Source organism: Canis lupus, chromosome 1 (assembly GCF_048164855.1).
Source record: "Canis lupus baileyi chromosome 1, mCanLup2.hap1, whole genome shotgun sequence".
NCBI lineage: Eukaryota > Metazoa > Chordata > Mammalia > Carnivora > Canidae > Canis > Canis lupus.
In genome coordinates this window covers 112,542,816-112,556,131 of record NC_132838.1, presented here as the reverse complement: position 1 = coordinate 112,556,131, position 13,316 = coordinate 112,542,816, and the positions used below count along the sequence as shown (strand labels likewise).

At 62.1% G+C, this 13,316-nt stretch overlaps 1 protein-coding gene across 8 annotated transcripts in view; it reads left to right on the top strand.

The window, feature by feature from the left end:
* Positions 1-13,316, top strand: part of CIC (capicua transcriptional repressor) — a 26,563-nt gene extending 13,247 nt beyond the window's left edge. For 3 of the 8 annotated variants that reach the window (XM_072775966.1, XM_072775991.1, XM_072775963.1), the window contains 19 exons: positions 4,403-4,552; positions 4,635-4,869; positions 4,950-5,079; positions 5,174-5,356; positions 5,440-5,605; positions 6,409-6,611; positions 6,692-6,917; positions 7,351-7,454; positions 7,701-8,937; positions 9,019-9,206; positions 9,596-9,717; positions 9,826-9,992; positions 10,100-10,390; positions 10,487-10,812; positions 11,074-11,330; positions 11,430-11,584; positions 11,664-11,795; positions 12,095-12,226; positions 12,325-13,316. In XM_072775966.1, the coding sequence (XP_072632067.1) occupies positions 4,403-4,552; positions 4,635-4,869; positions 4,950-5,079; positions 5,174-5,356; positions 5,440-5,605; positions 6,409-6,611; positions 6,692-6,917; positions 7,351-7,454; positions 7,701-8,937; positions 9,019-9,206; positions 9,596-9,717; positions 9,826-9,992; positions 10,100-10,390; positions 10,487-10,812; positions 11,074-11,330; positions 11,430-11,584; positions 11,664-11,795; positions 12,095-12,226; positions 12,325-12,692 (4,772 nt within the window). In that variant the 3' untranslated portion in view covers positions 12,693-13,316. Of the gene's footprint in view, positions 1-2,249; positions 2,411-4,402; positions 4,553-4,634; positions 4,870-4,949; positions 5,080-5,173; positions 5,357-5,439; positions 5,606-6,408; positions 6,612-6,691; positions 6,918-7,350; positions 7,455-7,700; positions 8,938-9,018; positions 9,207-9,595; positions 9,718-9,825; positions 9,993-10,099; positions 10,391-10,486; positions 10,813-11,073; positions 11,331-11,429; positions 11,585-11,663; positions 11,796-12,094; positions 12,227-12,324 lie in introns of those variants that run through there. The other 5 variants (XM_072776017.1, XM_072776006.1, XM_072775973.1 and 2 more) reach the window with 5 other exon arrangements.

The following is a 13,316-nucleotide window of genomic DNA, read 5'->3' as shown; positions in this document are numbered from 1 at the left end:
TCCACCTGTGTAGGAGCCCACTCTTTATCCATCTGAGCTTGTGCAACCTTTACCTGCCCAGGTGTGACCCCAGGGCCATGCCGCTACTGAATGTGACCCCAGGGCCCATCTCGGGTATCCCAGGCCTCTGCCTTTCTCCCTAATGGGCCCCAGACCTTTGCAAGTGTCTGTGTGTGTGCTCTCTGACCTTTCTGCAGTTCTCTGTATCATTGTTTGACCATAGTCCGGGACTTCTGGGAGTGTCTGCCTGGGTCCACCCCAAGGTTAAATTTTCAGTAGTGGAAAGAGCAGCTGAGTTGGAACACTGGGCTGTTAGGTTCTGGAGACATGATCTTGCACAATTTACTGCTTCTCTGAGCCTCATTTTCTCATCTGAACAATGGGTGTAATAAAGTATACCTCCCTAGTGGCTGTGAGGATTCAATGAGCAGTATAATACATACAAACTCTCAGCATGCCGCCCCCTCCCCCATGTTAGTTTCCTTTCTTTCTCCTGGGCCTTTTCTGGAAGGGGTTGCTCCTAGCCTAGAGTGGTAGACCCAGCCCACAATGGTGCTCTGTGCCCCCCCCACCCCCCTTACACTGTGAGGTAGAGGGTCCCAGGTGGCTGCTAAGTGTCAGGCGGGGTAGCTGAATGATGATGAATGGCCTTGGCACTCTGTATACCTGGGGGGCCAGGATACTGAAGTAGTGCTCACTGGGGTAAGTTTATATAGTGTGCCGGGGTCAGTATGACGGCATCTGTAAGAGTTTGCCTGTGTCCGAGATGAGAGGTGCCAGGAAGGCCACATGAGAGTGTGTGAAGATGGAAGATTGTGTGTGTGGCTGGGTGGGAGGGATGTGGGGGGTGTGTGTGTATGATGGATAAGCAGTGGTTGTGATGAGATGTGTGAGATAATGCTGCCTGTTTGATATGTTGTTTGTATGATGATTCATGTGGGCTGGCAATGAGAATATGCGTTGGTGAAGCATGTATGACAAGGCGTGTATGAAATGGGTGATGTGGAGGAAGGGTGAGAACGTGTGTATGATGATGGGTGGGGAGTGATGGACCAGGAGTGTGGGAGGTAGTACATACATGTGAGCAGGTGTTCAAGGTGTGTGACTTCGTGTTTGACTTGACCGTGGGGTGTGTATGAGATAATGGGTGTGGCAGGAAAAGTCTACGAGAGGGGTGTGTGTGTGTGTGTCTGTATGTATGTGGGGGGGGTCAGAGTCGGCTGGTGTGAGTTGGGGAGGGCTCAGGGTGGCTCGCGTAGCCCTAGCGCGCAATTCGTCTGCCCTGCGGAGCCGTGCGCGCCCAGGCGGGCGTGAGGGAGGCGGGCCAAGCCGCGCGGGAGCGTGTTCCTCGCGTGGACTGGACACACGTAGCACCACACACAACCCCGGGGCCTCCGCAGCGCGGTGCCGCGAACCGCCCCCCTGGCTCGCTGCCTTTACTGCAGTGCGCCCTCCCTGCCACCCTCCTCCCGCGGTCCCGCCCCGGGCCGGCTTGGGGCCAACCGGAGCCCGCCCCGCCCTTCCCGCATTTGCATATGACTGACGTTCCCCCGGGGCGGCCAATGGGGGCGGGCGCGGCGGGGCCTGACCCGCGCGCGGCGGCGGCAGCCAATGGGCTCACGCGCGGGGGGCCGGGCTTGCGCGGAAGGCCGCGGGGGAAGCGGGGAAGGGGCGGGGGGAGGTGCGGCGGGGGGAGGGGAGCGCGTAGTAGTGGCGGGGCGGGGAGGCGGCGGTGGCTCTGCGCGGGGCTCGCTCGGAGCGCACGGACGCACGCACGCTGGTCCGTCTGCCCGCCCGGAGCCGAAGGTCGACCCGGCGCTGAGCCGCGGGCCCGGAGCCCGGAAAGGCGGGGCGGCGGCACCGGCAGTCGGGGCGCGCGGGGCCAGAGCCGTTACCCGCCGGAGCTGCGAGGGAGGGAGGGAGCGAGCCAGCGAGAGGAGAAGGGAGGGGGCCGCCCCCGCGCACGCGCGCCGCGCCCCGCCCCGCCTGCCCCGCCCGCCGGGCACCGCGCGGGAGGAGGGAGAGGGAGGGGGCGGCGCCGATGGCCCCTGTGCCGCGCGCCCCGTGACGGCCCCCGCTCGCGCCGGGGGGCGGGGCGGGGCCGGCGCGCTCTGACCTCCCCCGCCCCCCGGGCGGCGGGAGGCAGGCGGCGCTGTGCGCAGGCGCGCCCGGCGGAGACCCCCGCGTGGGGCGGCCGGAGGGGGGCGGCGGGGGGGGGCATGCGGCGACGGCCTCCAGCTCCCCCCGGGCCCGAGCGGCGACGGCCGAGGAGCCGGCGGCGGGCGGAGTGGCGGCGGCCGCTGAGGAGGCGAGAGCCCCGGCCGGGCCCCCCCGCGCCGGACCATGTACTCAGCCCACAGGCCCCTGGTGCCCGCGTCCGGCGGGGCCTCCCGTGGCCTCGGCATGTTCGGTCAGTAGCGCCTGGGCCCTGGGACTGCAGGGGTCAAGGTGTCGGGGTGCTGAGTGCGGCGTAATGGTGATAGGGGTATAGTACGAGAGTGATAGAGGCGGAGTACAGGGGTGACGGAAAGTTAGAGAGCTCGGCTGGGCCAAGCGGTTAGTGACGGCAGGTGGGAGTGTAGCGGAAGTGATGGGAATGAGGAGAGGGGCGTAGCTGGGGACAGCTGTGGTGTTTGGGTGATGGGGTGGCGTGGTCCGTTGTCATTCGAGGTGAGGGGTGCAGAGTAACTGGCTGGGGAGCGTGCATTAGAATAGGGGCAGCGTGAGACCTGCTGGCCTTAGGTGGAAGAGAGGGGGAAGGGATTGTGATCTAGTAGTGGGGCTAAGAACAGGGCTTGAGAAGTGAGTGAGGCTCTGCTTGCTTAGAACAGAGTGATGGGCTGGAGTGTTTGTGGTGTGCTTTGCAGAGACAGAGGGAGGGACCCAAGAACCTGGACGGTAGTGCACTGAGGAGGACTAGAGGAGGGGCAGGACCAAAGGACTCTTCACCCATTGTCTGCTGGTCCCCTTCTTCCCCACCCAGCAGATGAGGAGACCTGATGAGAAAGATCTTGGTGAAGAGAGGGACAGGTTCAGGTCCTTGGGGTTGGAGGGCTGAGTAGGCTTTTGTGGTCCCCAGTGCCCCCAGGGATCGGGGACAGGGTCCTCACAGGGTCTTGAGACCCCCCCCCCCTCCGGTGCTGGCTTCCTTCTCTCCCTTTGGTTGATTTGATGGCTACTTTTTCTTTTGTCAGCCCCTTGAAGACTCAGGTCTCGAGGCCAGTGTCACTTATAGAGCTCTCTTAGTCCAGGCTTTTGAAGGCATAGAGGGGTCACCCCAGGTCAGATTGATCTGGATCAGGGGGAGGCCTGGAATGATGGAGACCAAGGCTAGGGCGTTTCCCTTCTCTCTTCATCATCTTCCCTCGCAGGGGCCTCCTCTGCTGGTTCCACTTCCCCCAGGGAGCCAGCAGTGAGAGGGCAGCCCACTCCTAGCCTAAGCCTGCCCCGGGAGCCCCACCAGGGATGGGTCCCAGACCAGGGCTTAACCCTGCTACCACCCAGCTCCTGGGGCAGAAGGTTGGACCCCTGGGACTACCGCCCTGGGAGGGAAGTGCCTTCCTGTGCATGTGTTCAAGAAAACACCTGGCACTTTTGTATTCCTTGGGCGCAGACTTGTTACAGTTTTCTTGTCTGTCGTATTGTCTGTGCTTTTTCTTCCAAGGAGTTTACTGCACCCTCCTTTCTTTTTGGGCAAGGGGGCTGGATGCTGCACTCAGGTTAAGCTCAGGGTTGAGAGGGAAAGGGGCTGGGAGACCTCTTAATGGGCAGTAGATTCTCCTAGTGGGTGGGGGAGATGCTGGAGCCACCTGTGCCCAACCCAGGAAAGGCGGGTCTAGCTCCTTGGGGTTTGTGGTATGGCGAGGGAGGCAAGGAGAAAGACTTAAGGCCCCACCCCTTATGGGTAACAGAGAAGAGAGGGGCAAACCAAGCCATGGTCTCCTCAAGGGAGAGAAAGGGAGTGCAAGGCAAAGATGTAGGATCATGTGAGATAGCAACACGGGTGCTGGGAACGTGGCATGACTGGGGAGGGTTCCTAGCCCTGATGAGGTCTTGGGGCCCTGGGAGTATGAGATGGCAGTCGAACATGGCCTGGTTTGTGACAGGAGCCAGTCATTCCTCTGGCCTGGTCCCTGGTGGCAGGGCTGGTGGAGGTGGGGGAGGGAATGGGGCGTGAGGCCTATTTCCCTTCCCAGCTTCTGTTTTCTTTTTTATAAACCTCGAAATCTTTCAGGGAGGAGTTTTTCCTGAGTGATGTCGTGTGCATGAGCCTCTGAGGCTCTGGGATAGTGGAAGGGGATGTAAAAGAAGAGTAGAGCCACCTCATCCAGGGTGGAAAAGAGCTTGAGTTGGGGGTCAAGGGCAAGGTCTTCTGCACAGCTTAGCTGGCTTCTTCCCACAGTGTGGACGAATGTGGAACCTCGCTCTGTTGCTGTGTTCCCCTGGCACTCCTTAGTACCCTTTCTGGCCCCCAGCCAGCCCGACCCCTCTGTGCAGCCAAGTGAGGCCCAGCAACCTGCCAGCCACCCAGTGGCCTCCAACCAGAGCAAAGGTGAGGAGCGGGGGGCCACAGAAGGTGTGGGGATAGGGTCCAGATGGTCCAAGAGCCCTCTGACCTGCCTCTCTGCCCCCAGAACCTGCTGAGTCGGCAGCTGTTGCTCATGAGCAGCCCCCAGGTGGGACAGGGAATGCTGATCCTGGGCGGCCCCCTGGAGCCACATGCCCTGAGAGTCCAGGGCCTGGACCCCCCCACACTTTGGGGGTGGTGGAACCTGGAAAGGGTCCCCCTCCCGCCACTGAGGAGGATGCCCCTGGCCCTCCAGGAGAGCCCCGGCTGGACAGTGAGACAGAGAGTGACCACGATGATGCGTGAGTGCTACGAGGCTTGGGCCTGGGGGGTGGGGTGGCCCTAGATATGGCCCTCACTGTCCCTGCCACTCCTGCCACAGCTTCCTCTCCATCATGTCTCCTGAGATCCAGTTGCCCCTGCCACCCGGGAAACGCCGGACCCAGTCTCTCAGTGCCCTGCCAAAGGAACGAGACTCCTCTTCAGAGAAGGATGGACGCAGCCCCAACAAGGTGCCTCATCTCTACCTGTCCCTAGCTTGCTCTACGGCTGCCGGAGCCTGTCTCCTGGTTTTAACCATCCCACTTGGGCCTGTGTCTGCTGCAGCGGGAGAAGGACCATATCCGGCGGCCCATGAATGCCTTCATGATCTTCAGCAAGCGGCACCGAGCCCTGGTCCACCAGCGTCACCCCAACCAGGACAACCGGACCGTCAGCAAGATCCTGGGCGAGTGGTGGTACGCCCTGGGGCCCAAGGAAAAGCAGAAGTACCATGACCTGGCCTTCCAGGTAATGCCTCTTCCTCTTGGCTCTTCCCCAGCTTCCTCTGGTGGGACGAGGGAATGAAGGGTCCCTCCTCTCTCCCTGGCCAGGTGAAGGAGGCCCACTTTAAAGCTCACCCAGACTGGAAGTGGTGCAACAAGGACAGGAAGAAATCCAGCTCAGAGGCCAAGCCCACGAGCCTGGGGCTGGCAGGAGGGCACAAGGAGACTAGGGAGCGGAGCATGTCAGAGACGGGAACTGCCGCCGCCCCTGGAGGTTGGTCAGCGCCTCTGTTTTCTCTCCCTGCTGCACCAACCTCCCTGAGAAGTGCCAGCTACCTCTCCCTCATTGCCTTCGCCCTCACCCCAGAAGCCTCTCTCTGTCCGATCATTTTATTTGGTGACCCTTACCCCTAAAGGAACTGGCCCTTGTCTCGTATGAAGGAGCCAGGGAGGCCCAGACAGACAAAGTTTCCAAGCAGTGATCTCATTATCGGTTGTCGTTTACTGAGCGTTTACTACATGCCAGGTAACAAAAGGAGTATAATCTCTACTTCTGGAAGCTGTAACCCGCTTTCCAGATAAGAAAACCGAGACTTACAGAGGCGGAATCACTTGTGGGAAGTTCTGGGAGACCAGTGAATGGTAGAGCCGGCGTGTAAACCCCAGCTTGGCTGGTTCCCAGAACCACAGTTGGAAGCCCCTCGTGGCTGCTGCTAGTGGCATAGTGTCTAGCGTGTGCAGTGCCGTCCTGAGGCACTTTTGGGGAGTGCTCCTATGGTGGGGCCTGCAACTCTGAGGGTGGGGTCACTTTCTCTCTGAGACGTGGGGATGGTTAGGTAGCTGGCCAGCACCCCACCCCCTGTCTTCAGCTTTTCGTACTCAAAGAAGGCCCGCCTCCCAGGGAGCAATTTGTTAGGAAATGCTGGGCTGGTGACTGGTATATTTTCTGCCAGGTGGCCTAGGGTTTTTAAACTTCTCTTGTCCAGTATTTAGAGCTGTTTGTGGATGTCTTGGCCAGTCTGGGTGCCGGCACAAGGTGTCTTGACGCTGTGACGCTTCTCTCCTACCGCTCTGCAGTGTCCTCGGAGCTCCTGTCTGTTGCAGCCCAGACACTCTTGAGTTCGGATACCAAGGCTCCGGGGAGTGGCTCCTGTGGGGCAGAGCGTCTGCATACAGTGGGCGGACCTGGCTCAGCCCGGCCTCGGGCCTTCTCCCACAGCGGGGTCCACAGCCTGGATGGTGGCGAAGTAGATAGCCAGGCACTACAGGAGCTGACTCAGGTCTGGGGGGTAGGGGACATGGGCAAGGAGGGCTGCCCTGAGGTGATGGCCCCCACTGAACTCTGGTACATGCCCTGCAGATGGTGTCTGGCCCTGCGTCCTATTCCGGTCCAAAGCCTTCCACCCAATATGGGGCTCCAGGCCCCTTCTCAGCCTCCGGTGAGGGAGGTGCCCTGGCGGCCAGTGGGCGACCCCCACTGCTGCCCACCCGGGCCTCCCGTTCCCAGCGTGCAGCCAGTGAGGACATGACCAGTGACGAGGAACGCATGGTCATCTGTGAGGAGGAGGGAGACGATGATGTCATTGGTAAGTTGCGAGGCCCAGAATCCTGCTCAGAGAGCAGTAGGCTAGGGTTTGGGGGGTGGGCAAAGATCTGATCTAGGCCTCAGGCTCTTCCTCTTTCTTCTCTTGCATGTCTGTTTATGATTGCAGGCATATTCAGTCCAGGCCAAACTGAGTAGACCCAGCCCTGCCCTTGGGAAGCTCCCGGCCAGGCAGGAAACCAGGAGGACAGGGGCATGGATGGCCAGGCCATCGGGCACAGTGTTAGGTGGTGTTATCTGCATGCTCTTAGGCCCCCCGTCGGGCAGGGGGGTAAATCCTAGACTGAGGAACAGTGTTCTTGGACGCCAGTTCCTTCTGGCTTAGCGGGGAGCTGAGGCCTGAGCCTGGGCTCCGTGCTGTTCCTCCTGGGCAGTCCGGCCCCTAGCCCTTTTGCCAATAATTTTCCGTCCCTCAGCTGACGACGGCTTTGGCACCACTGACATTGACCTCAAGTGCAAGGAGCGGGTGACTGACAGTGAGAGCGGAGACAGCTCTGGGGAGGACCCAGAGGGCAGCAAGGTGAGGGCTGGGGAATTGGTGCTCTCTGGTAACAGTCCGAGGCAGGGGAGATAACCTGCTCTTGGGTGCGTCACCACAGAGGGAGATTGAGGCCCAGAAAGGGCAAGCTACTCATCCCGTGGCAAAATGGTCACACCTTGGATGAATTGAGGCCTTCAGCTGGCCTCCCTCCTGGGCAGGACAGGGTTGGGCAAGTTGGGGGTATCCAGGCTCCCTGATGTGGTTGTGTCTCCTTCTTCCACCTAGGGCTTCGGCCGGAAGGTGTTCTCGCCTGTGATTCGTTCCTCCTTTACCCACTGCCGCCCACCGCTGGACCCTGAGCCCCCAGGGCCCCCGGACCCACCTCCAGCCTTTGGCAAAGGCTACGGGCCCACCCCGTCCTCTTCCTCCTCGTCCTCACCTGCCTCCTCCTCAGCCTCAGCAGCCACCTCCTTCCCATTGGGCTCAGGGACCTTCAAGGCCCAGGAGTCAGGCCAGGGCAGCACAGCAGGCCCACTACGGCCCCCACCCCCTGGGGCTGGGGGCCCAGTGACACCTTCCAAGGCCACCCGGTTCCTTCCAACGGATCCTGCGGCTTTCCGACGCAAGAGACCTGAAAGCGTGGGAAGCCTGGAGCCGCCAGGCCCCTCGGTCATTGCAGCCCCTCCTGGTGGGGGAGGAAGTGTCCTACAGACGCTGGTCCTGCCCTCAAACAAGGAGGACCGGGAAGGCAGCGGAAGCCGCATGCCCTCGGCCCCGGCTCCCTCACTGTCCTATGGGGCCCCAGCAGCCCCCCTGTCCCGCCCAGCTGCTACCATGGTCACCAACGTGGTACGGCCTGTCAGTAGCACTCCTGTGCCCATTGCCTCTAAGCCCTTCCCCACCTCTGGCCGGGCTGAGGCATCTCCAAATGACACAGCAGGTGCCAGGACTGAGCCGGTCGCAGGGTCCCGGGCTCCTGGGAGCTCCCCACTGGGTGTAAGCTTAGTATATTCGGACAAGAAGTCAGCAGCAGCCACCTCGCCAGCCCCGCATCTGGTGGCTGGGCCCCTACTGGGCACCGTGGGGAAGGCCCCTGCCACGGTCACCAACCTGCTGGTGGGCACGCCCGGTTATGGGGCCCCAGCACCCCCTGCTGTTCAGTTCATAGCCCAGGGGGCCCCTGGCAGTGGGGCCACTACAGGCTCAGGAGCAGGTGCAGGGAGTGGCCCCAATGGGCCTGTGCCCCTGGGCATCCTGCAGCCAGGTGCCTTGGGCAAAGCTGGGGGAATCACCCAGGTGCAGTACATCCTGCCCACGCTGCCCCAGCAGCTTCAGGTGGCACCCGCCCCGGCACCAGCCCCTGGGACCAAGACAGCAGCTCCCGGCGGCCCCGCACCCACCACCAGCATCCGGTTCACTCTCCCACCGGGCACCTCCACCAATGGCAAAGTTCTGGCGGCCACCGCACCCACTCCTGGCATCCCCATCCTGCAGTCTGTACCCTCCGCTCCGCCCCCAAAAGGTGAGGCCTGGGCTGAGCCGTGAAGGAGAGGGGCCCCAGAGCCCCTGTGGCTCCCTCCTAATTTCTCCTCTCCTCTTGCAGCCCAGTCCGTTTCTCCTGTGCAGGCCCCGCCCCCGGGTGGCTCAGCCCAGCTGCTACCCGGGAAGGTGCTGGTGCCCCTGGCAGCCCCTAGCATGTCAGTGCGGGGTGGAGGGGCTGGCCAGCCGCTGCCCCTGGTGAGCCCACCTTTTTCAGTACCTGTGCAGAATGGTGCCCAGCCACCCAGCAAGGTAAAGGCATCTGGGCTCCACCTGTTCCTTGTCTGTTCTCTCCTGGGTATTGGTTTCTGTGCCATGGTTTCTGTGTCTGCCTTTTTTTTTTTTTTTTTTTTTTTTTGGTCTCGTGCTTTTTTTCAGTTCTGTCTGTCTCTCTGGAATCCTGTTTGTGGGATCGTGTCTTTCTGCTTGCTTCAACGTCTGTGTGCATCTCGGTTCTGTGCTAAGTGCCTGCGACTTGTTCCTTTGTTTTTCACACGCCTTGCTTTTTTGTCTTTGTCCCTTTCTGTCTCAATTCCAAATTTTGTGTTCCCTGTCTTTGCTAAGACCCACCTTCCTTGGTCCTCCCTCGCCCCATTCTGAGTCCCCAGCTCACCCCAGCCTGTGGGTGCCCTTGCCCACAGATCATCCAGCTGACTCCGGTGCCTGTGAGCACACCCAGCGGCCTGGTGCCGCCCCTCAGCCCAGCCACACTCTCTGGACCCACCTCGCAGCCTCAGAAGGTCCTGCTGCCCTCTTCCACCAGGTAATGGCAGCTGAACGTCACCTGGAGGCCAGCCCAGAGAAGGGCTTGGCGGGGCGGTGGGGGGGCCGCAGCTCACCTCATTCCTCCCCCTTCCTCTCCCTGCGGCAGAATCACCTACGTGCAGTCGGCGGGTGGGCACGCGTTGCCCCTGGGCACCAGCCCTACGTCCAGCCAGGCTGGAACAGTCACCTCGTATGGGCCCACGAGCTCGGTAGCCCTAGGCTTCACCTCGCTGGGGCCCAGCGGACCTGCCTTTGTGCAGCCCCTGCTTTCAGGTGAGGGGCAGCCTGGCAGGCAGAGCTGGGGACCCAGGGTGGTGCTGAGGTGGCCCAGGCCCTTAACTGGGGCCCCTGCCTCTCTTTCTCTGTCTCTGTCCCTGCAGGCCAAGCCCCGCTGCTGGCTCCTGGCCAGGTGGGCGTGTCGCCCGTGCCCAGCCCCCAGCTGCCGCCCACCTGCACAGCCCCCGGAGGTCCCGTCATCACAGCGTTTTACCCTGGCAGCCCTGCACCCACCTCCTCAGCACCCCTGGCCCAGCCATCCCAGGCTCCCCCGGGCCTGGTCTACACTGTGGCCACTAGCACCACCCCACCTGCTGCCAACATCCTGCCCAAGGGCCCACCGGCCCCTGCCACTGCCACCCCGGCCCCTACCAGCCCTTTCCCTAATGCCACAGGTGGGTGTTGGGCCAACCCAGGGTGGGGTGAGTTGGGGGACCCAGGAGATGGGCTCCAGACAGGCCTGGCTCAGCAAATGCTCTTCTCCCCACCAGCAGGCTCCATGACCTACAGCTTAGTGGCCCCCAAGGCCCAGCGGCCCACCCCTAAGGCCCCCCAGAAAGTGAAGGCAGCCATCGCCAGCATTCCCGTGGGTTCCTTTGAGGCAGGTGCCCCTGGGCGGTCAGGCCCTGCAGCCCGGCAGCCCTTGGAGCCTGGCCCAGCCCGTGAGCCCCCTACCCCTGAGTCTGAGCTTGAGGGGCAACCTGCAACACCAGCCCCTCCACCGCCCCCAGAGACCTGGGCTCCCACAGCCCGGAGTAGCCCCCCACCGCCCCTGCCTGCTGAGGAGCGGACTAGCAGCAAGGGCCCTGAGACCATGGTGAGTGCACAGTGGGCCTGGAGGCTCTGTCTTAGTCCACTGCCTGCTTTTCTGTTCCATCCCTCTTTCCTGCATGCTTGTCTGATCTGTGTCCTTGTTGGTGGGGCAGGGGGCTTCTGTCTCTTTTGCTTGTTTGTGTGACTGGGTCTTCTCCAAGGCTCTATATCTGGGGCAGTCAGCATCCATCTATTTGTCGTTCTGGGTTCGGCCCCGGTGAGTCTGAACCCAGTGTTCTCTGTCTCCCTGCCATCCCTACCCCAGGCCAGCAAATTCCCCGGCTCATCTTCAGACTGGCGAGTCCCTGGGCTGGGTCTGGAGAGCCGTGGGGAGCCTCCCACCCCTCCCAGCCCAGCACCAGCTCCGGCCCCAGCCCCTGGCGGTGGCGGCAGCAGCAGTAGCGAGGGCAGCAGTGGGAGGGCAGCCGGGGACACCCCCGAGCGCAAGGAGGCCGCTGGTACCGGCAAGAAGGTGAAGGTGCGGCCCCCGCCCCTGAAGAAGACCTTTGACTCTGTGGACAAGTGAGCATGGGCTGGGGTCCGTGGCAGTGTGTGCGGGGCTGGCAGGAGAGGGGGTAGCTGCAGCCTAGGACAGGAGAGGTGACCCTGCCGGCTCTCCAGCAGGGTCCTGTCGGAGGTGGACTTCGAGGAGCGCTTTGCTGAGCTGCCTGAGTTCCGGCCTGAGGAGGTGCTGCCTTCGCCAACCCTGCAGTCTCTGGCCACCTCGCCCCGGGCCATCCTGGGCTCCTACCGCAAGAAGAGGAAGAACTCCACTGGTAGGCGAGGTGGGGGCTCCCGGGGTAGGTACAGGACAGACTGGGGCTGCCTCCGCTGAGCCTGCTTTTGTTGGACCAGACCTGGACTCAGCCCCTGAGGACCCCACCTCGCCCAAGCGCAAGATGAGGAGACGCTCCAGTTGCAGCTCCGAGCCCAACACCCCTAAGAGTGCCAAGTGTGAGGGGGACATCTTCACCTTTGACCGTACAGGTACTGACCCCGAGGCAGGCAGAGCTATAGGAGACCCAGGGCCTGCAAGAAAGGTGGGGTCTTGGGAATGGGGTTACAGATGAGAAGTGAGACAGGTGTCGCTGAGCAGAAGGATGGCAGGTCAAGAATGGGAGGGTGGGTTCTGGAGCCTGACAGGGTCCAGAGGCGGGTGCCCCCTCTGAACTCTGCTGTGGAATAGAACTCGGTGAGGGCTGCTGGGTGGACACATCAGATGGGGGTCAGGGGCGGAGGGAAGGCTGCTGCGGTCCCCTCGACCCTGCTCCTTTCACCACTCCCAGGTACGGAAGCCGAGGATGTGCTTGGGGAGCTGGAATATGAGAAGGTGCCATACTCTTCACTGCGGCGCACCCTGGACCAGCGCCGGGCCCTGGTCATGCAGCTCTTCCAGGACCATGGCTTCTTCCCATCAGGTGAGTCTAGCTTAGCGCTGTGGGGGACACTTGGAAGAGGACCTGCCTGCTCCTCTCACCCTGGCCTTCCCCCACCACCACTGTCCTTCTGTCCCCAGCCCAGGCCACGGCAGCCTTCCAGGCCCGCTACGCAGACATCTTCCCCTCAAAGGTCTGCCTGCAGTTGAAGATCCGGGAGGTGCGCCAGAAGATCATGCAGGCCGCCACGCCCACGGAGCAGCCCCCTGGAGCTGACGCCCCCCTCCCCGGACCGCCCCCTGCTGGCACTGCTGCTGCCCCTGTCCCCACTCCCAGCCCTGCTGGGGGCCCCGACCCCACCTCACCTGGCTCGGACTCTGGCACAGCTCCGGCTGCCCCGCCACTGCCTCCACCTCCAGAACCGGGTCCCGGACAGCCTGGCTGGGAGGGCCCCCCCCAGCCATCCCCCCCACCCCCCGGCCCCTCCACAGCTGCCACAGGCAGGTGAGGGGTCCGAGAAGATCCCGGGACCTACAGTACCCCCCTCAGGACATGGACAGTATGTAGGTGGCAGGAATGGGGGGGCAGGATGGTTACCTCCTCCCCAATAAAGCCATTTCGTCCTTTCTAATGTGGGGCGGAATGAGGTCTGCTCCTCTGGTCTATCCCCTCCCCCCACAGCTTTCTCCCTGTGATGGGGGGCAGCTGAGGGGAAGCAGGGGCACAGTCTGCCTCCACCGAGCCCCTGTATATAACCTGGAGTGTGTTACCTTCAGACCTTTTCACTTGTACTTTATGCAAAATGGCTCATGTGAGGGCTACAAGCTGGAGGGTAGTGTGGGCCTTGGGCCACAGGGAGGTGCCTGTGGAGTAGGGGGAGTTCATGCACCCCTTTTTTCCCCAGAGGGGCTGGACTCAGGTTAGTTTGGGGTGGGGGCTCCTGCACTTTGCCACAGGCATGGGGAGGGTTCTCTCCCCACCCCCTCTGCCCTCCCAACTTGGGTTGTACTTTCTAAGAAGGTGATTCCCCCTACCCTTGTCCCCGTCCCCAGAACAAAACATGTTGATCATGTGCAATATTTCTTACTGTGCCGAGAAGCCGAAATGACCGAAATTAAAGCTGTTTAACACA